This window comes from Vulpes lagopus, chromosome 6 (genome assembly GCF_018345385.1).
Source record: "Vulpes lagopus strain Blue_001 chromosome 6, ASM1834538v1, whole genome shotgun sequence".
Classification (NCBI taxonomy): Eukaryota; Metazoa; Chordata; class Mammalia; order Carnivora; family Canidae; genus Vulpes; species Vulpes lagopus.
The window spans coordinates 4,721,162-4,743,603 of NC_054829.1; the positions used below are offsets into that span (position 1 = coordinate 4,721,162).

A 22,442-nucleotide genomic window follows, 5' to 3' on the forward strand; every position below is an offset into this window, starting at 1 on the left:
GCATTGCGCTGCCTCGGTGAGCAGCCGCGGGGATTTCTGAGGCCTCCCACGGCTGCACGTAAACAGTTAGTCCCGCTGTGGGGAACGGGAAGAGGGTGGGGAGGTTATGTGCCGGCCAGCCCGGGGTATGGGGTGGCTGATGCAATGGCCGGCCCACGGCTCGGCTCGGCCTGCACCCGGCCCCCCCACACACACCCACCCCACCCACCTCTGATTGGACCGTCTCAGCCAGGAGGTTGGTCAAGAGTCTCAAGTGTTTCTGAGAAACTGAGTAATTTATAAAAAAATCCCTACGTGCCAACAGCTGGAGAGTGGGGTAAACAGGAAGAAAAAAAGAAGAGCCTTTTTAAAAAAAAGAAACCGAAAGAAACAGGGGAAGACTATAAAAGACCTCTGGCTTCCCCCCTCGGGGCAGACTCAGGCTCGCAGCTGCCCAGCGAGACCAGTGGCCGCCTCTGCCGCGTCCTGCACATCCTGGGTATGTATCCGGATCTTCCCCAGGCATCCAGCTACTTGGTGTTTTTTTTTTTACCAGCCTCTTACCAAAGCGCTGGAATGGAAACCGTGGTTCCTGGACTGGCGGACAGGCGAGGGGCGAGGGGTTGTCTCTCTCAGAATCGGGGTGTCGTGTGTTGTATTTTGGCGGGATGACCCAAGTAAAGTCCAGATGATTCAGAGCCTCCCCCACCTGGGAGGAGGGGGCAGTGGAGGGACTGGGCGAGCAGAGCAGTTGCCTGTTGGGGCTGATGGCCGCACCTGCAGCACGTTGATGCTGGCTCTCACAGTTGTCACTGGCGAGGCCTCCTGACATGCTCAGCATCCTAACATACTACCCCTCTTCCGTGGTCGTATGCAAGAGCATCTCAGGCCTGGCTTCGTGGGAATTCCCGTCGTCTTTGGCTTTTAAGGTAACATGCATTTTATTACCCGAAGGGGAAAAAATTGCCTTGCTTCTGGGAGTTTAACAAAGAAAAGGTGGGCATGACCTGTCCCCAGGCTCGAAGCATTCAGAGAAGTCCTGGCCTGACACAAATCGCTTTCTTGTCCCCTGGGAACTTGGCGGTGCAGAGCCATTATCAGCGGCGCCCTGGGGCCCGGCAGTAAAGGACGGTATCCCACCTCCTGGTGGTGTTCCGGGCACCCAGAAACTACAGAGCCAGCTGCTCTTCCCGGCTGGGTTCATGCTCCCTGTCCCCAAATTGTAGACCAGTGTAGTCTGGTCTGTGAGATGATCTCAGGACGGCCCAAGTCATCGTCATGTTCTGTTAAATGGTTCTGTAATTCTTTCTGTTCCCCATCCCGAAACTACCCAGTTTCTTCAAGCGCCTGTTCTGCTTCTCGAAAACAATGGTACCTTTCATTTTGAAATGGTACCTCACTCATTTTGAGCACAAGATTCAGGTTCTTTGAAAAGGGGAACTGTGAGTTAATTGTTAAGAGTCTTTTAGCTTTCTCTTTAAACGTGCACCGTGACCTGCCACGGACTATTCAGGTCTGCTCTTTCTACTCCATCCTTACTTCAAAGGAGATGATGGATGATTCCACAGATTATAGCTCTGTTTCTTTGTTTTAGATTTTACTCTGTTAAATAGATGATACAACTCTCTTTAAGAAAGATTCAAAGCTCTATTTGTACTTTATGCAGTAAACACTAAGACAGTCGTCCGTAGACTTTTGGCATCCCAGACCCCTTTGATAAAGTAACCTCCTGCATGTTCTGCTTAGAACCATGGGCACACATACCAATGTGTATGCAAACTGTCAGTGTCATTTCAGACATGCTGAACTCTGGGTTAAAAGCCTCTGAAGTAAATTTCATTTGAAAAGTTGACAAAGAAAAGAGCATGTGGACTAGATGTGAGGGAAAAGGAGGGTGCGTTGGAATGGTTGGGTGTGTAAACCAAGACTCTGTGCTATTGTCCTGTCTCTAAAGAGGTTGCATCACACACACAGGATTTATCATGTGGGTGGTTCCCAGGCAGTGTTTGCCTCATGTCCTGAGAGCAGGGAGACCTTATCTTCTGTTCCTCATCAGGTCTAGTTCCCATGTGCTCCTTCTCAAACAGAATTCTGCTAAGGAAAGGCATATTTTTCCCTACAGCATGGTCCCTAAGTTTGGGTCGCGTTCATCTAGCGGATCCTCTACGTTATCTGCTCCATTGCAGGGGGAGATGGTCTGTCCAGGACACACCTGTTATTTACCTGGTACTTTCCGTAGGAATTTTTAAGAGTAATGTTTCTGGTCCTACTTGCTGACGTCAGAACCTTACTACTGTCACCTGTTGCCTTGTATGCCAGATACCACACTTTTGGAAGAACAGGGATTAAACCCAAGGCAATCCCAAAGAGAACGACCTGGTAGGCGCAGTTAGCAGTGGCTGAAGAAACCAGACTAGGGCTGTGAGACCTGGAGAAGGCGCCATGGGTCAACCTGGCCCTTCGCAAATCCAGCAGGCTCAGCAGAGTGGCAAGGTGCTAAAACTAAGGTGGTTTGTTTTGAAGTCCGCATGTAAATCTACCTTAAACTGGAACAAGCACTTACAAAGATAACGTGAGAGGATATAAATCTTAGGAGGAATGTTGAACTGGGTGACTTCTGAGATTGATTAATGCAGTGAACGTTGATAAACTGCTGTGTACCAGGCATTAGCAGTACACAAAAGAGTAAAAACCCAGTGCTTGATTTCCCTGTCGAGTGGAGAAGACGTGAATAACTAAATGCTGTGCGAGCGCCCTAATCAAGTTAACAGTGCTTGGGGATCACCGGAGACGCAGGAGTCAGGAAAGGCTGCAGAGAAGAGCTGAGGTCTGAATTAGATAACCTGCGGCGTAGGCAGAGGAGAGTATCACATTCCTGGCAGCCGGAATTCTGAGAGAACACGTGATTTAGGAGGGCTTTGGCGGTTGAACCTCAGGGGATTGCTCTAATTCCCCCATCACCTCTCATCGGCTAACACAGAGTTAACTATGCCATCCAACTTTGAAGTTTGGACAAATCTGAGATCTTGTGTAAAGTAGCTGGACAGGATGTTTGATTGTTTGTGGCTAGAAGTACATTTCATCCCTTAGATTGTAATTTGATACAAGCCTGAGTGGTTCTCTCCTGGGGTAGTCAGAGTCTCTTCCGCATTCCTTCTTGCAGGCCTCCCTAAACTGTTAGCTTTGTTATCTGAAGGAGGTATTTCATCCAACTTCCCTTTCTGGGAATTGAGGTGATTCTCAGTAAGGAGAGAAAAGAAACTGGTTTCTGTCCTATCCTAGTTTCAGTATTATGCTATCATTGATTTATACAGAGCAGCCTAGTTGGGACGCCTGGCTGGCTCAGGGGTTGAGCATCTGCCTTTGGCTCAGGGTGTGATCCCGTCCCACATCAGGCTCCCTGCATGGAGCCTGCTTCTCCCTCTGCCTGTGTCTCTGCCTGTCTCTTTCTGTGTGTCTCTCATGAATGAATAAATAAGTAAATAAAATCTTTACAAAAGTTACTCCTCAAGTTTTTGTGTTTGGTTCAAAGAGTTATTAGAAAAGTAATTAGGGACGCCTGGGTGGCTCAGCAGAGGAGCGCCTGCCTTTGGCCCAGGGCGTGATCCTGGAGACTGAGGATCAAGTCCCACACTGGGCTCCTTGCAGGGAGGCTGCTTGTCCCTCTGACTGTGTCTCTGCTTCTCTCTCTCTTTCTCTCTGTCTCTCATGAATGAATAAATAAAATCTTTTTTAAAAAAAATTAAATAAAGACACAAAATAGCCATTTATTGAACCTGTACTATGGAGCCAGGGCTGTGCTGGTTAACTCCCTGTGCTGTCACACTCTAGCCACACAGCAGTCTTGTAGGTAGCGTTACCGTCAGTCCCACTTTACAGTTGAGAGGCTGAGACTCCTTACGGTTAAGTAACGTATAGGACACCATTGGAGAGTGTGAGTTGTAGCTGTTTGAGTTTGTATCCCATCCCTTCCAGTAGTGTTCACTCAGGAAGGTTCCATAGCTTCTTCGCCTCGGTTTACTCATCTGTGAAATGGAGACAACAGACCTTCCTCACAGGAGTGCCATGAGGCTTTGGTGAATGGATGTGTATAAGGTTACGATTTGTGACAAGTCTTAAAAAAAGCTGGGTGTGGTTTGACCACACCCTGGAGCCCTAATAAATAATACTCCGAATGGATTATAGCTTGCTTTACAGTTTACAAAATGCTACCTTCTAGTTTTTCCTCATTTCTTCTCATAGCAGGTGTTGAGATAGCCAAAGAGATTCCTGATTGTGCCACTCTCTATTTTTTTTTTTAATTTTTTTTTTTTTTTTTTTTTTATGATAGTCATACAGAGAGAGAGAGAGAGAGGCAGAGACACAGGCAGAGGGAGGAGCAGGCTCCATGCACCGGGAGCCCAACGTGGGATTCGATCCCGGGTCTCCAGGATCGCGCCCTGGGCCAAAGGCAGGCGCCAAACCGCTGCGCCACCCAGGGATCCCTGTGCCACTCTCTAGATGAGAAAGCTGACATTCAGAAAGGGGAAGTGACTGATCCAAGAGGGCACTGACCGTGACCCATTTCGGCTCCAAGGCAGCATCAGGTGGTGTACCCTGTGTCCCACCTTTTTCAAGGTTAATAGTAAATAATGACTAATAAAAGTTGCAGGTACACCTTTTTCAGAGATCTGCAGTGAAGTAAGATAGCATGTAAAATGGACAGGCTATATATCATTTTCCTCGTTTGGAGCCCAGAACAGATAAGGCCCTACCCTCCACCCTAGATAAGACCTTGTCCTGGACCCCAGACCTTGCTTAATCTGAGAACAGAGCAGCTGGCCAGCAGAAAAAGCCATTTGTACAATGACCTACTGCTTATGGCTGCAAGGGCGTGGGACTCATCCCCAAAAACAATTAAGATAAAAAGTAAATTGCAGTTTGCCAAATGTTTTTAGTTCTGATGAACTTAGGTTTGTTAAAGCACTTTGGTATTCACAGTGTGTGCAAACACAAGTCCTTCCCGGTGCTGGGCACTGAGTGAGACCCACTTGGCCTTAGTGGGAGGAGTCCCACAGCCCATAAATCAGAGCCGTTCCTTCAGTCCTCACCATTGGTATCTGTTCTTCCTCTTTTCTCCCTTTTCATGGCCCCAAATTAGTGCTTACACTTTTATTAATGTTATTATACCCGTGTCCTCTCCAACCTTTTTTGGAAAGATGAAGGACTAGGTAGATGCAGGAAAGATAAAACAGTTACAGTGGCTCATTAATCTCTCCCTTCTCCCCCCCCCCCCCCCAACACACAGTTTTTTCTGGACTACTGACACCCTAGCCAGCTGTAAACCTAGATCCTGGAGATGGCGGACATGCCCAACGGTGAGCAGGGGTGTGCGTCCCCGCTGGAACTGTTCAACAGCATAGCTGCTCAGGGGGAGCTCGTGCGGTCCCTCAAAGCTGGAAAAGCATCGAAGGTATGTTATTTCGTTGGGCTCTCTACACGTGTATTTAAACCAAGCCTGAGGGGATCCCTGGGTGGCTCAGCGGTTTGGTGCCTGCCTTTGGCCCAGGGCGTGATCCTGGAGTCCCGGGATCAAGTCCCACATTCGGCTCCCTGCATGGAGCCTGCTTCTCCCTCTGCCTGTGTCTCTGCTTCTCTCTCTCCCTGTCTCTCATGAATAAATAAATAAAATCTTTAAAATAAATGAACAAATGAATGAATGAATGAAAATAAACCAAGCCTGGGGTCATGCAACCCAGGAACAGAAAGTTTGCAAGACTCTGTTCCCTCAATAACTGAGCTATTCTGATTATAACCTTAAATTCATTTTCTCCTTGATGATGCATGTGGTCTACAACCACCGAAATCCAGCAGTCATCTACCCTGCCTCTTCCGAGAAACAAACATTTCAGTTCTTTCAGCTGATTCTCTCAGAATCACACTTTTATATTGCTCTTTGTTGATATTCAAGTATGGGGCTTTAACTGTGGAAGGTGAGTCGTTAGCACTTCTGTCAACATCCCATGTCCCGTGCATGTCACAATACCAGCATCGATGCTCTTCTGACTGCGTAAATGCTACTGACAGCTGACCCACGGAGTAGAGTTGGAGTGTTTTTCCTTTCCTGCCCTGGAGTTGATACTTGTCTGAATTCCTCTTGGCTCTGTGTTTTTGTGTACAAATGGTAATGGCTCTCCAGGCCCCTGCCAGTTGGGTGGGTCCCCTCCAGAGGCACTCACCAGCCAGTCTGCAGCTCATCTCCAGAAGGTCTCACCTAGGACCTCTGCCTGCTCAGGACTACTGTCTTTCACCGTCCACATTGCCCACCTTAGGCCCTTCCCTCGCCTCCTTGTTGGGTCTTTGTTTCCTGATCCTGTGTCTTTCATTCCTCCTTTGTTTACTCTCTTGACAGAACAGATATTCTAATGGTATCTGAAAAAATTTCTAGCTAAAGAAATAATTTGATAAGCAAGAGTGCGTATGGAACCCTAGGGCAGAAGTGATTTTCTCACAGAATTCGGAAGCCAATGCAGTCTTCACCTGGCTCCCCCAGTTGGCTGTGGCAAAACCGGATGCTCTTCCTTCATTTTTCCTCTATGGAAATTTGCAGGATAGTCTCTTTGTTCCAATATTCTGAAATTTCTTGGGATAAGTACATCCTTTCTAACTAGAAACTTAGGATCCTTAATTCTCAGAAATTCTTTTGTTTCTGATTTCTTCTCTCCTGTTTTCTCCATTTATGGATTTCCCCTACACACACACACCCCACCCCACCTCCCCGGAAACCAGTCCTCTGCTTTTCTTGTTTTTTTGCCTTCTGCTTTCCATTCTGTTTTCTTGTTCTTTCATGTATACTTCCTCAACCTCTTGTGTTGCCTTTTTTTTTTTTTTTTAAGATTTTATTTATTTATTCATGAGACACACACACACAGAGAGAGAGAAAGAGGCAGAGACCCAGGCAGAGGGAGAAGCAGGCTCCATGCAGGGAGCCCGATGTGGGACTCGATCCCTGGTCTCCAGGATCAGCCCCTAGGCCGAAGACGGTGCTAAACTGCTGAGCCACCGGGGTGCCCACCTTTTTTTTTTTTTTTTAAGTAGGCTCTTCGCCCATCATGGAGCTCGAACTCCCAATCCTGAGATCAAGAGTTGAATGCTCTACCGACTGAGCCAACCAGGCTCCCCTTCCTCAACTTCTAATCTTCCAGTTGTTTTTCATTTATCCCATCATTTTTAACTTCCGTGAGCTCAGTTACTTTCTCAACGATGTCCCTTCCCTCATTGCACCCCATTCTTGTTTCCTAGGTATGATAAGTATCCTTTTATCTCTGAGATGATGGTTTTCCTGGCATTCTCTGTGGGACAGAAGAGCTGGGCTGTGTGGCCACCCCTAACACTACCTGCTCCTGGTGTCTTCCCCCTGCTGTGTAGAGCACCCCTGGTCTAGACACTTGTAACTGGACCTCCTTGATACAAGACTTCTGTCTGGAGAGGTGGGCAGGTATAGAGAACCAAGCAGCTGCTTCTTAGACAGATTTTGCACCTGTGCTCCTATTTCATAGCCCACATTCACCCTAACTTCAGAATGCCCCAGCCCTAGGACTCTGCAGCATCGTAATCCCAGTGTTTCCACAATGTCCTCGTGTTTGTTCTGCTCAGTCCGTGGCCAGTCATCCAGCAGCTCTACAGCTTCCAAAATCTTGTTGGTGGCATTCTCTTCTCATTGCCTTTGTCCTCATGGGGTTGTACCTTTCTGGAAGGTCTTCCTGCTGTCACTGCAGGATGTTTCAGAAGTGTAATCTGTGCCATCTGCATCTTTAATCCATGTGAGCAATGCCTTTCATTCTGCGATGCCTCCACCCTTAGGTTACTCAGCTTCTTCATCTCCATGACTTCCTTGTCCATCATTTGCAGCCCCTTTTGTCTCCTTTTCAGAGTCCTGGGTCCTCCCCAGTTGGTGTCCCATCCATCTTGGCCTCCCATTCATTCTTCCACCCAAAGGAAACTTTGACTCTTTGGACCCCAAAGAAGTCATTACACATTAAAAGAAATAAATAGTACTGAAAGAAAGCGATGTCCAAAAAAGGAATTCATTATTCACGGGAAGAGGTTTACACACCAGATAGGACTCAGTGGATCAGAATAAGATGTTTTTAAAACTAAAATAAATAAAGGATCCAAATGTTAATCATTTGCTCTTTGAATCCATTCTTGAAAACTTGACAGTGGTATCTGTGTCAATGTCATGTTAAACTCAAACAACATTTAATAAGTGTTCGTAGTTACCAATTCTTAGTGATTTTCAATTATGTTCATTATTAAACAAGCAGTACTTAACACAGTTTAGAATTACTCTTCCAAGTGTGTTCTTTGACTTACGCAATCAGCTGACCTTCAACAAGAGAGATTAGAGGCTGCACAATGGAGTCATGAGCTAAGTGATGAAAATTCAGAAATAAATGTATTTTACCCAAGAATGTGTTATAATAGAAGCACCTGGTATTTTAGAAATTCACTTTATGCAAAATACTCAAGCCACTCAAGGAGTACCAATATTGTGAGGACACCGTGGGCTCTTTCTCCAGCTGTCTCTGCATGTGTCTCAGCCATAGTACTTACTGTTCTTTTCTGTTCTGTGTACTAAAGGAATAAGACCCCCTGCTTTCAGGAACAACTCACTAAAAAGCAGGGTGTCTCTTGGGGGGATAGGTAAGAATCTAGGGGCTCTGAGGGGATACAGTGGCTGAGGGCATGAGCAGTTTGGGCAGGACTCAAGAAATGACACAGTATCACAGAGGTTAAGATAGCACAGTCTTGTTTCTTGTGCTTTTAGTTTAAGTAAGCTTTTTAAATTGAAATACACCATTTATTGGGAAAACTATGAGCTCATAATCTGACAGCTTACTGAGTTTTCACAAAATGACCACAGCTATGTAACCAGCATCCAAATCAGGAAACAGGATAGTAGCACCCGGAAGCCGTCCCTGGGCCCCTTTAGTCACTGCCTCTATCCTCTGCCATAGGCCTACCTCATGAACAGTTCTCTTTGTGTTGGAACTTCATATATAATCAGCTTGTACAGAGCCTTTTTTTTTTTTTTCCCTCTCCCAGAACATCAGCTTTTCTTTTTTTTTTCTTTTTTTTTTTTTTTTTATTTAGAACATCAGCTTTTAAATTCTGTTTCAGTGTCCTGGTCCATGTTAGATCAAGAACAGGAAAATAGACCAGGCAAGCTTGCCTGTCCATTTAAATCGCATTCTGACTACAAACAGTTCTCAAGCAGGGACACGGGTTAAATGTTTGACTTTCAAAGAGCCTCCTAGTTGCAAGCAGAGTTAGAACAGATAGAGTACGAAATGTCAACAGAACCAGTGATAAAAGGGTATTGACTAAAGTGTACTTCAAAGCAAGGTAATTCTTCCCATGGATAATTCAATAAATCATGCTTGCTAAACATTTATTTTGTTACACTGAGGCTAGGTACTGCAAAAATGAGATGAGTAACTTACCTACTTTTCCAACCTGGGCAAATATCTTCTCTCTTAAAAGAAGTATATCGATGGATTTACTGAGCCCACAATTTTTATTCATTGTAATAACGAAATCCAGATCATTTCAGAATGTGAAACATAAATCCGTGTCTGCAGACCTGCCGCACAGTAAGAGTTCTTTGTGGCTGAGGTGCTGTACCTGAGGCAGCATCACCCTCCAAATGGAGGGTGGTGTTGTCCTGCCTCTCTGCTTAGGAAGCCCGCTTTATATAACATGTGTACATTCTAAATGGGAATGTTTGTACTTCCTTTGGCAAGCAAATTGGCCTGTGTATATTCTTTGTTTGTGATCTAATCCAGCAAGGCCAATTACAGGAGTAGAGCTTTGGGGCATAGCATGACTAATCTGCCTAATTAGGCCTGCTCTTCCAGAGGCCAGCCTTCATGGGTGGCTCGTGTGGGCTTCTGGAGCAGGAGGTCTCTACCAGATTTCCAGAGTACTTAAGGATATATTTTTACATTTGTCTTTCTTGCGCTTATTTTTAAACATTCAGTATGCAAATACTTTGGACAGCTTGATAAGACTCCAAAATACCATAATATGACTATTTCTCACTGCATCCCTCCTTAATTTAGGATTTGAAAGCCTGTTTTTGTTGCTTTTATCTGTTTCCCTGATGTCTAGAGTTGTGTTACTGTCCTCGGTAGCATTGTTTAAGCTTCAACAAATACTTATTTCAAGTGTGCGGAATGTAAAAACAAAGTCCGATGTAGAATTCTGTATACTCAGTGCAGGGAGCATGTCACACATATTTCTTGGCCTAAGTGGCATTGAAGCAACCTTTAACATATTCGCTGTGTCATAAATAACTGTGTGTCGTAACCATTTGTACCATAGTGTCTCATAGTAATCCATATCACTAGAACAGCACAAAAATAAGACATTTGGGCCACGACTTGCCGTGTGTCTGTGGGCAAGCTCCTTCACCTCTCTGAGTGTCAGAGGCTTCAACTGGAAGAGCACAGTGACTGTGGTGCCTGCCTCCGAAGGGTGTCGTGAGGCTAAGGAGATAACGTGTATGGGGGCACTTAGCACAGTGCATGCCACGTAAGAGCAGTCGTGTTCAGCAAAATGTTAGCTATGGTGGTATCTTTAGCCTTCATCCTCATTTCCTTTGTCCAGGATGAAATCGATTCTGCAGTGAAGTTGTTGTTATCACTGAAAATGAGCTACAAAGCCACCGTGGGGGAGGAGTATAAGGCCGACTGCCCTCCAGCGAGACCAGCACCTGAGAACAGTGGTGGCCTGAATGCCGCAGAAGCTGAGGAGGACTTTGTGGATCCGTGGACAGTACAGACAAGCAGTGCTAAGGGCATTGACTATGACAAGCTCATTGGTATGTCCTGAGAGAAAACCCAGCTTCTATAAGTGATTCCCTGGAGTTGATCCCATCAGTGTTTTTTTTTTCTTAATTTTGAATTATAAAGCCAATCAAGCTTCAATGCCAAGAAAAAAATAGATCCTAAAATCTTTTTGTCATGCATTACATCCCAAAAGATTGTTTTTAACAGATAATAATATAAAACTTCACAATAACGATCTGTAATAGATAGCTTAGCATAAGCTTTTTCCCTTTCTTTGAGCGATTCAGAACTTAAGTTGGAATAGTATGTTTGAGTCCTTTAAAGCACCTCTCTACTTAATGGTTAAAGTCAGGAATGGATTACCTAAATCTCTTTTCCAATGATACTGATTGTGGAGCTGGAAAGCTGGACGTCAGCTTAAGAAGAGTAACTCCTCACAGAGCAGATGGCCACTGGCAAGCCCTTCCTCACAGGGCTTCCTGCTCAGGGAAGAGGAGAGGCGTTACTAAAATGTTTTTATCAAAGTCAAAAGCCATTTTTCATAATTTAAGTCATAGACCATCAGTGAGGGAAAATTTGTTTGAATTCAAGTTAATTTAATGCAGCAAATTAAATATTAAAATTACAGTGGTTAATGTCCATACATTATACCTTAATAAGCATCTGAAAGAAGGGAGGTATGAAGAGTTGCTAGGCAGAATGAATTCTGGATATGCTTCGCATCAAAATCCAATCCCAAACAAAACAGTGATTTATTCTGTAATTTGTTTCCTGTTTTGCTGATTGTGATTTCAGCTGTCCTTGTTAACATGAAAGACATTTGACTCTAGGTTGAGAGAAGGGCCTGGGAGCAGAAGGCCTAAAAAGGTCTGGGTTCATTTAGATTGCACACAATACACTAGTTTTTCCCCTTCAGTATTACCCGGTTGCCAAACCTCACACCACCTAAGATAGTTCTGTCTCGTTCCAATTCTGTTTTCCAGTTCGGTTTGGAAGCAGTAAAATCGACAAGGAGCTGGTAAACCGAATAGAGAGAGCCACGGGGCAGAAACCACACCGCTTCCTGCGCAGAGGCATCTTCTTCTCACACAGGTCAGGGGCTTCCCCTCGTCCTCTCCTTTGAATCCCAGACAAGCTGCCTGCTCTTGGGGACAATGATAGCCAACTGTCTGAAGACTGGGGGTCCACCTTCTGTCCATAACCAGCTGTGGGGTCATGGCCTGTCCCCTCATCCTCAGGCCCTTTATTCATTTACAAAATGTTTACAAAGTGGAGGCCACATACACAGCAGATGAGATATATGCCAGGTTATGCCCTGTAAATCATAAAATGTCATAAAGACAAAAGAGGTTTCTACGTCCAAGTTGAACGTTTCCCAAACGATAAGCAGTGGGCTTCCTGAAATTTTGTGCCCTCTTCCTGCTATTGTCCTGGCCTACTCATAAATCATATCATCAAAAGAGAAACTAACAGAGTGTACCTGGAAGAGACTATCCCTACCCTAGACTATAAATTCCGTGTAGATAATAATCAGAAAATGGGCAGGTTCCAAGTTTTCTTGCCTCACCCATCCCACGGGTTAGCCCATTTTATGGGACATAGTAGGGTTGTTCTGTTCTGCTTGCTCCTCACGGTTACAGGAGAGCACGCACAGGACCGAGCTCAGCAGTCTGCTAGAACTCAAGTTCTGCGTGCCAAAAACTCCGGACCCTGCTCTGCCTTCGTTCTGGACAGAGTATAATCAAACTTTTTTACCTTCATTTAATTCACATTTTTAAAGTACACAGTTCAAGTTTTTAATATGGTCTTTAGTGTATTCGAAAGGTTGTGCACCCATCACCACCACTAATTCCAGAACATTCTCCTACCCCAGTAAGAAACCCCGTCCCCATGAGCAGTCACTCCCCCACCCACACCACTGGCAGTCATGTTTTCAAGTTCCCCAGTGTGGTGGCTTGTATTCATATGCCCTTCCCTTTTATACCTGAATAGTGTTCCGCCGAATAGATAGACCCCATATTTTGTTTATCCATTTACCAGTTGCTGGGCATTTGGGTTATTTTCACTTTTGGGCTCTCAGTGATGTTGCTCTGAACATTTGTGTACAAGTTTCTGTGTGGACAAGTGTCTTTTAGTTCTCTTGGTGGGAACACAATTCCTGCATCTAGTAGCTCCAGAATTTTCTGAGGAACTACCAAACTGCTCTCCATAGTGACTGTCATTTTGCATTCCCACCAGCAATGTACAGAAAAGAGTCCTAGTTTTTTTGTTTTTTTTTTTTTTTTTTTAAGATTTTATTTATTCATGAGAGACAGAGAGGCAGAGACACAGGCAGAGGGAGAAGCAGGCTCCTCGTAGGGAGCCTGACATGGACTCGATCCCAGGTCTCCAGGATCATGCCCTGGGCTGAAGGCAGCGCTAAACCGCTGAGCCACCCGGGCTGCCCATGGGTCCCAGTTCATATCCTCACCAATACTTACTATTTCCTACTTTGTATATATATTTTTATAGCCATTCTAGTAGGTATGAAGTGGTTTTCCATTGTGTTTTGACTCATGATGTTGAACATCTTTTCATGTGCTCATTGGCAGTTTTTATACATCTTCTCCCCCCCCACACACACACACACACCTTTTTTTTTTTTTTTTTAAGATTTATTTATGGGACACCTCGTAGCTCAGCAGTTGAGTGTCTGCCTTAGGCTCAGGGCGTGATCCCGGGTTGGAGATCAAGTCCCACATTGGGCTCCCTGTGAGAAGCCTGCTTCTCTGTCTTTCTATGTCTCTGTCTCTCTCTCTCCATCTTGCTCATGAATAAATAAATAAATCTTTTTAAAAATAAAGGATTTGGGGATTCCTGGATGGCGCAGAGGTTTAGCGCCTGCCTTTGGCCCAGGGCGCGATCCTGGAGACCTGGGATCAAATCCCACGTCGGGCTCCCGGTGCATGGAGCCTGCTTCTCCCTCTGCCTGTGTCTCTGCCTCTCTATCTCTCTCTGTGTGACTATCATAAATAAATAAAAATTTTAAAAAAAAATTAAGGATTTATTTATTATTCTAGAGAGAGAATGAAAGAAGGGGAGCAACCAGGAGGGAGGGGCAGAGGTGACAGGAGAGGGGGAGAAAATCTCAAGCAGACTCCCCACTGAGCACAGAGCTAGAGCTGGATGCAGCAGGGCTTGATCCCAGGACTAAGAGGTCATGACCTGAACTGAAACCAAGAATTGGAAGCCTAATCAACTGAGCCACTCAAGGGCCTTCCTGCCTATTTTTTATATATTCTTCAGTGGAGAATATCTACCCTGATCCTTTGCCTACTCTTTAATTATTTGGCTTTTTTTATTATTGAATCATAATAGTTTTCTGTGTGTTCTGGATTCTAGTTTCTTACCAAATGTATGATTTACAAATACTTATTCCCATTGTATAGATTGTCTTTTCACTTTATTGATAATGTCCTTTGAAGCACAAAACTTTTTGATTTTTATGAAATCTAGTTTATGTTTCCTTGGTTGCTTAGATAGTGTCATATCTAAGAAACTATTGCCTAATCCAAGATCATGAAGATGTGCACCTATATTTTCTTCCAAGAGTTTTATGATTTTGGCTCTTACATTTAGGTCTCTGATCCATTTCAAGTTAATTTTTTTTAATTTTATTTATTTATTCATGAGAGACACAGAGAGAGAGAGAGAGAGAGAGAGAGAGGCAGAAACACAGACAGAGGAGGAAGCAGGCTCCATGCAGGGAGCCTGACGTGGGACTCCATCCCGGGTCTCCAGGATCACACCCTGGGCTGAAGGCGGCGCTAAACTGCTGAGCCACCAGGGCTGCCCAATCAAGTTAATTTTTATATATGGTGTGAAGTAGGGTCCAACTTCATGTTTCTGCATGTGGATATCTAGTTGTCCCAACACCATATTCTGAAGACTGTTTTTTCCCTAATTGAATTTTCTTGGCACTCTTGTTGAAAATCAGTTGATCTTATATTTAAGGGTCTGTTAAATTTAATACATAGTCTTGATTACTATGGTTTTGTTCTAAGTTTTGACATTGCAAAGTGTGAGTTCTTCAGCTTTATTCTTCTCAAGATTATTTTGCCTCTTCTAGGTGCTTCGCATTCCTGAGTTAATTTTAGAATCAGCTTGCTAATTTCTGCAAAGAAAAAGACAGCTGGGATTTTGATACGATTGCACTGAATTTGTAGATCAGTTTAGGGAGTATTGTATCTTAAAATGTTAAGTCTTCCAATCCATGCACATAGAATGTCTTTCCACTCAGGGCTATAGTTTCTTTCTGGTGGTGTTTTATAGTATTCAGTTACAGGTCTTACACTACTTTTGTTAGATTTATTCCTACAGTTTTATTCTTTTTGATGTTTTACAGGTAGCATTTTCTTAACTTCATTTTCAGATTGTTCATTGTTTCTTCTGAAAGAAAAACACACTCTTCTGTGTCTCCTCAATTTTCAGCACTTTGCTACAACACCATTTCATGGGGCAGCCCAGGTGGCTCAGTGGTTTAGTGCCGCCTTCAGCCCAGGGCATGATCCTGGGGTCCCAAGATCGAGTCCCACATCGGGTTCCCTGCATGGAGCCTGCTTCTCCCTCTGCCTGTATCTCTGCTTCTCCCTCTCTATCTCTCTCTGTGTCTCTCATGAATAAATAAAATCTTAAAAAAAAAAATTTCACTTCTGACACCAGATGTGTGGCTTTCCACACATCAGGCAGTTCTGCAACACCAGCTAGGTATTCTACAATTTAACTCGGTCCTGATACTGTCCATTTGGTCCTGACACTGTCCATTTGGACCATTGGGTCCCTCAGGTTAAAGGCTTGGTCCTAAAAGACAGCCCCCCCTCAGCCTACTTCAGATGCTAGTCACAAGTCCAGGTTGTCATCTGTAGACATCTTATAGATCAACCAGCTATAAATCAGAGGTTCCCATAACCACCTCCTGGGGTTCAATTAATTTGCTAGAGCAGCTCACATGACTTAGGAAAACAGTTTACTTACAAGATCACTGGTTTATTATAAAAGGATATAACTTAGGAATAGGCAAATGAAAGACATGCAGAGGACAAGTTATGTAGGAAGGGGTGGGGATTCCATGCCCTCTCTGGGTGTACCAACCTACCCACACCCACACATGTTCACCAACCCGGAAGCTCCCCAAACCACATCCTTTGGTGTTTTATGGGGGCTTTAGTACATGGGTATGACTGATTATATCATCGGCCATTAGTGATTAAGGTCAATCTCCAACCCCTTTTAGGAGAAAGGGGTCAGAAAAGTACCAACCTTCTGATTTGGATTGGTTCCCCGGCAACCAGTCCCCATCCTTAGGTTACCTAGGAACTTTCTAAAAGTCACCTATTAATATAAACTTAGATGTGGTTGAAAAGGGCTTTGTTATGTGAATGTCATATTTATCCCTCTTATCATTTAGGAAATTCCATGGATTTTAGGAACTCTGTGACAAAGACCAAATATATTTCTCATCATAAATAAATCTACTCTATAGAAATATAACTGACTTTTGTCTGTTGATCTTATATCCTGCAGCTTTCCTTATTTCATTTATTGGCCTAGTAGGTTTTGTCTTTTTTTGAGGATTCTATAGGATTTTCTGTAGAATCCTACATTCTATAGGATTTTGAGAATTCTGTAGGACATTATTCTATATGTAGAATTATGTCACCTAAGAATGAAGCTAATTTTACTCTTTCCTTCCAGTTTGGATATCTTTTTTCTTGTCTGATTGCTCTGGCTGGAACTTTTACTACAGTGTCAAATAAGAGTGGTGAGAGTGGGCATCCTTTTACTCTTCCACCATTAGCTATGGATTTTCCATAAATGCCTTTGATTATGTTAAGGAAGTTTCCTTCTCTTGGTTCATTGAGTATTTTTATCATGATAGGTGTTAGATTTTGTCAAACTCTATCTGCATCTGTTGAGATGATCATGTGGTTTTGTCTTCTGTTACTATAGTGTATCACATTTCATGCATTTTTGTATTTTGAACCAACTTTGCATGCCTAGGATAAATCCCACTTGATCATGATATATCATCCTTTTTATGTTGCTGGGTTTGGTCAGAGAGTTGCTGAGGATGTTTGTGTCTGTACTCATATAAGAATCTGTAGTTTTCTCTTGGTACCTTTGCTTGGGGTATCAGGATAATCCTGGCCTCAGAATGAGTTTGCAGATATTCCCTCTTCAATTTTTTTAGAAGGATTTGTGAAGGATTGTTAAATTTTTTTTTTTTTTTTTTTTTAAGATTTATCCAATTCATGGGCCACCCGGGTGGCCCAGCGGTTTAGTGCCTTCCTTCAGCCCAGGCCGTGACCCTGGAGACCCAGGATCGAGTCCCATGTCAGGCTCCCTGCATGGAGCCTGCTTCTCCCTCTGCCTGTATCTCTGCCTCTCTCTCTGTGTGTCTCTCATGAATAAATGAATAAAATATATTTTCAAAAAAAGATTTATCCATTCATTTTAGTGATAGAACATGGGGTGGGGGGAGTGAGAGGGACAAGCAGACTCCCTGCTGAGCCTGACATGGTGCCTAACCCCAGGACCTGAGATCATGACCTGAGCCCAAATCAAGTCTGATGCTTAACCTACTGTACCACACAGGTGCCCCTATTAATGTCTTTTTTTTATATATATATTTGATAGAATTCATCATGAAGCCGTCTGGTTCCAGGCTTTTCTTTGTGGATCATTTTTTGATTACTAATTCAATTTCTTTGTTACAGATCCGTTCAGATTTTCTGTTTCTTCTTGAGTTAGTTTGCTAAGTGCTTCTCTCCAGGAATTGGTCTTTTTCATCAGGATTGTGTAGTATGTGGGCATACAATTGTCCTTAGTATTCCTTTCTCATCCTTTTTATTCCTATAAAGTCAATAATGTCCCTTTTTTCATTCCTGACTTCAGTAGTCTACTTTTTTATCCCTCCTTGGTCAGTTTAGCTCAAGGCTTACCAATTTTGTTGATCTTAAATCAGAACTTTTTATCTTAGCATTTTGCAGCTCTCACTGCCCATGGAACTTACTTTACTTCATTGTAGTGATCTTTAGTCTCTTGGCTTAGGTCATCATAGGATTTGAGAATGCCCCTCTATCTGATTTTATCATCCGTAAGGTAGGGCATTAGGGGAGAAAGAGCATGGGCTGTCAAGCTGCAAACTGTGGGCTTTGACTGTGCTCCTTCACTGCAGGAAACCATCCTCACAAAGTGGAGCTTGGTCAGCAAGCCTCAGTGCATTCCCTGCACTCCCTGGAATGCCTTGCCCCCAGGCACTGATGAGGGGCTCTCAAGGACTGCAGGAACAGCCCATGGGACAGCCACATTGTGTTCTCTCTTGTAAGCCCATAACAGCCAGAGAAGGACTCTTTTCTTCCAGAATTAATTTTTTTATTCTTTCCTTATTTCAAAAACAGTGTATGAATCGTTCCTTGGAGGTTTAAAAAAAAAAAAAAAAAAGCCCTAAACACAAAAAAACAGTTCCCATAATCCTGTGAGCCCAGAGAGGAACACTGTTAATCATCGGTGTGGGGTATGAAGAGGAGTCACTTGTTAGAATACTCTTGTATGGAGTCTCCTACCCAGACCTCTGGAAAAGGTCCTCTTTTATTTTGGGACATTTTATCCAGAAACAAAAACAGTTATACCCTAGAGTAGTGCTTTCACACTGTGGTGAACATTGCGATCACTGAGGGAGCTTCTTAAAAATACAGATTCCCAGATATCACCTCTTCCTGAAGGTGGGACCCAGGTAGAGGTGATATGACCAGGTGATTCTGATGCACAGCCAGGAAGGAGGACCCTTCGTATACATTATCTGTGAACCCCAGTTCTAGGGGAGGGCAGATGAGTCCAGAATGACTCCCAGGTGAGGACACTTGGTCCCAGCCTGGCTGAGGAAGCCCAAATCAGATCTCTAGCTGAGGACTTCCCTCCACACTTCCAGGAGGTCTTCCTCACTCCCATCCCTGAGTTAGGACTGTGTGGAACTGTGCAGTCTTCCCCATTCAGGGTCTCCAGAGACTCAGGACTGAGGGTTCTGACTAAGAATTATGTAGTGTTGGCTTGGTGTCATTCCCAGGAACAGGTGTAAAGCAGATGGTATGTGAACACCAGTATTTGAAGTTTCCAAAGGGGTTCCATCAACTGCCTAACTATACCTCTCTTTTATCCCAGGCCTACGTGTCTTATACTTTTAAAACAATCACAAGAGAGGGGCACGCGGGTGGCTCAGTCAGTCAAGCATCTGCCTTTGGCTCAAGTCATGATCCCAGGGTCCTGGGATCAGGAGCCAGGTCAGGCTCCCTGCTCAGCAGGGCGTCTGCTTCTTCCTCTCCCTCTGCCCTGCCCCTGCTCATGCTTTCTCTCTCTTTCTCTCAAATAAGTAAAATCTTCAAAAAAAAAAAAAAAATCATAGGAGAAAGGAAACCATGTCATAAGTTTCCTGTCATTTTTCTAATTTGGGCACCAAGAATAACAAACTCTAATCATTGTGTTTTCTCTGTCTCTTGCAAGTGAGCATTAGCGCTTTAGTGTTTCTCTCAGAAAATCACACCATTTCCTCTTCTCTTTTTTTTACTTTAGAGATATGAACCAAATTCTTGACGCCTATGAAAATAAGAAGCCATTTTATCTGTACACGGGCAGGGGCCCCTCTTCCGAAGCAATGCATGTAGGTCACCTCATCCCGTTTATTTTTACAAAGTAAGTACTGCATCAAATGCCTTTTATCACTTTTATTAGTGAATCAGGAATGTTAACTTATAAACCATATCTAGAGTGACAGGACACCCCTAGTTTATTAAACAAACAAGGTATGAGGGACCTGGTGCCTTTGTGGCTTCTGTTCACTTTGTTTCTGGTGTCACTTTAGAAAGCATGGCAGGATGGAGCAAGCATTGCCTTAGAGTTAGCCAGCCTGTTTTCTCTTGTCCCTGTCTCTGTGACCATAGCAGAGTTACTTTACTGAGCCTTCATTTCCATGTCTGCAGGAGGGGAGTGATGATACCTGCCTCCTAAAGCAATCACCAGCCTGCAATGTAGTATAAAGCAGCTAGCACAGAGCTGAGTTAATACATGTAGTTCCAGCCCCACAGCATAAGATGGTGTGATTGCCTAGACAAAACTTGATGGACCCTGTTGGTAAGAACTGTGTTTTTGGATGCAGAACGGGAAACGAGATGGCAGCCTTCTTCCCTGGTGTCTTGTAGGTGGCTGCAGGATGTGTTTAATGTGCCCTTGGTCATCCAGATGACAGATGACGAGAAGTACCTGTGGAAAGACCTGACCTTGGACCAGGCCTACGGCTATGCCGTGGAGAATGCCAAGGACATCATTGCCTGTGGCTTTGACATCAAAAAGACTTTCATCTTCTCTGACCTTGACTACATGGGGTAAGGAGAGGGTGCCTGGCTGCCTTCTAAAAAAGCAGATGTAGACGGCAGGTCCTCGAGCCCATGCTGGGTCAGACATATCTGAAATGGCCTAAAGACTTGGGGAATGATTTCCTTCCCTTATGAAACATTAGGATGTGGTTTATTGGTCTCGTTCACCAGCTGAGGTTCCCATTCCCAGCCTGGGACAGAATTGAGGTTTCTCTCCAAGGACAGTTTGTCAAGTTAGGGTCTTTCTCTTTCTTGCAGTACCTTTTTTGTCGCAGAAAAAAAGACTCCCAGCACATTCAGTACTGGGAGTAGTACTTCAGTACTTCACAGTCCAGTTGTTTAAATCTGCCATTCAACAGCCAAAATATTGCACTCAGAAAATCCTTGAATTGAATCTTCTGAGGTCTTCACCATCCCAAACAACTACCAAGAAGTGTGTTAGAAAAATAAGACTTTGTCAGGTGTCCCAACAAGAATATGCTGTTCAACTCAGCAAGTACTTCCTGAACACCTGAGATGCCATGCTCCTCGCGAGGCACTGGTGATCCCCGAGGATGTGGCCCCCATCACTGAGGGCTCGTTATCAGGCCATGGGTGCGGTGAAAGCATGGAGCGGGCTGTGTTGAGACTAAGGGTGGAGGAGCTTGCTTATTACCATTTCCCCAGAATATATCCTTTATAGGATGACTGGTGGCTTTATATCCAAAGAGAGAAATAGTCACCTTGGTAAGAATTTTGGCCTTTCTACCAACTAGTAAATGAATTCATAACTTACTTTTTTTATATATATCATTTATTCATGAAAGACACAGAGAGAGAGGGGGAGAGAGGTAGAGACACAGGCAGAGGGAGAAGCAGGCTCCATGCAGGCAGCCCAACATGGGATTCAATCTCAGGTCCTCAGGATCACACCCTGGGCCGAAGGTGGCACTAAACTGCTGAGCCACCCCGGCTGCCCAATTAATAACTTTCTAATATTATCTGTGAGATTTTTAAAATCACGTCTCTGTGGGCATGGAGGCATTGTGGTGTCCTTGAGGAAACACGGTCTTTGAAGGAAGAAAACAGACCCGGGTTCAAGTTCTGGCACCTCTATTTAGTGGTCATGAGTCAGAACAAGCCTGGTCCACAAAATTGGGTTACATGAGACGTTAGGTGTCATCATTATTATAATTTTCATGGCGCTTTATTTAACATGTCTCCCTCATTCCTTAAAAGGACCCGATTCACCTGCTCGAGCGCTTAGCCATACCCTGGGTCCTGCTGCTTTTTTTCAGGGCCGGGCTGTGCTGGCAGCTAGCTACCCAGTCACTGCGTCCTCTGGTGCTGCCATTTGCCTCCCACAGCAGCCCCTCACGGCCTCATCCCCCAAAAGCCAGTGCCCTCCAGAAAGCACAGATGGTCTCACCACGCCCCCACCTGCACTTCTCCCACTTGTGTCATCATGATGAAGTGTTCACTTTCCATTTAGCTCACAGGCCCCTCTCTCTTGGAGTACCTGTTTTGTCGCAGAAAAAACATTTGGCCAGTGTTCCTCTCCAGCATCACTGCCACCTCTAGCTAGATGAAACACTCTGCAGTTCCATACCCCCACCACGTCTTCTCTACCCAGAGTTCCCACCCCTCTCCTGACCTCACCTCTCCCAACGCAGAGGAGGCCTACTCAGTCTCCAAACACATGGGCAAGCATCCCCTCTTCTTGGGAGCTGTCCCTCCTACAGCCAGATTCATATGTGCCCCTCAGCAGCCCAGGCTCCACCTTGGCCATATCTGGTATGGGGTGAGGGGTGACCCTATCCCGCTAGGTCAGTAAAACAGTTATGGAGTGCTCTCTGTGGCCAGTATCCTCCTAGGCCCTGCGAACACAGCAGTGAGCCAAGCAGAGTCCCTGCCTCCCTGAACTGAGGTGCTGGTGGGCTGGGAACAAACACTTCTTATAAGCCCACAAAGATGGCCAGAGTGGTAGGCATGTGAAGGGGAGTGAACTTTTGAACAGTGCACGTGAGAGGGCCACCAGATGACTCATCCTCCTCTCAGCACATTCTGAGAGAACATGGGGTCTGTGGTGACTTGCCTAGCCTGTCTCTGCTCACAGCACTTGGTATCCTCCACCTTTGCTCTGCACCTATGCTCCCACCTTTGCAGGAACTTCCTTTTTCTACATTAACCCAGAGTAGGGATGAAAACACAAACAACATGCAAATCAAAGGGTCAAAGGGTCCAT

General features: G+C 44.5%; 1 protein-coding gene across 5 annotated transcripts in view; it reads left to right on the forward strand.

The window, feature by feature from the left end:
* WARS1 (tryptophanyl-tRNA synthetase 1) overlaps positions 1-22,442 on the forward strand; it is a 34,285-nt gene that overhangs the window by 508 nt on the left and 11,335 nt on the right. For 2 of the 5 annotated variants that reach the window (XM_041758184.1, XM_041758180.1), the window contains exons 2-7: positions 305-478; positions 5,267-5,431; positions 10,630-10,843; positions 11,795-11,903; positions 19,419-19,538; positions 20,045-20,227. In XM_041758184.1, the coding sequence (XP_041614118.1) occupies positions 5,318-5,431; positions 10,630-10,843; positions 11,795-11,903; positions 19,419-19,538; positions 20,045-20,227 (740 nt within the window). In that variant the 5' untranslated portion in view covers positions 305-478; positions 5,267-5,317. The other 3 variants (XM_041758181.1, XM_041758182.1, XM_041758183.1) reach the window with 3 other exon arrangements.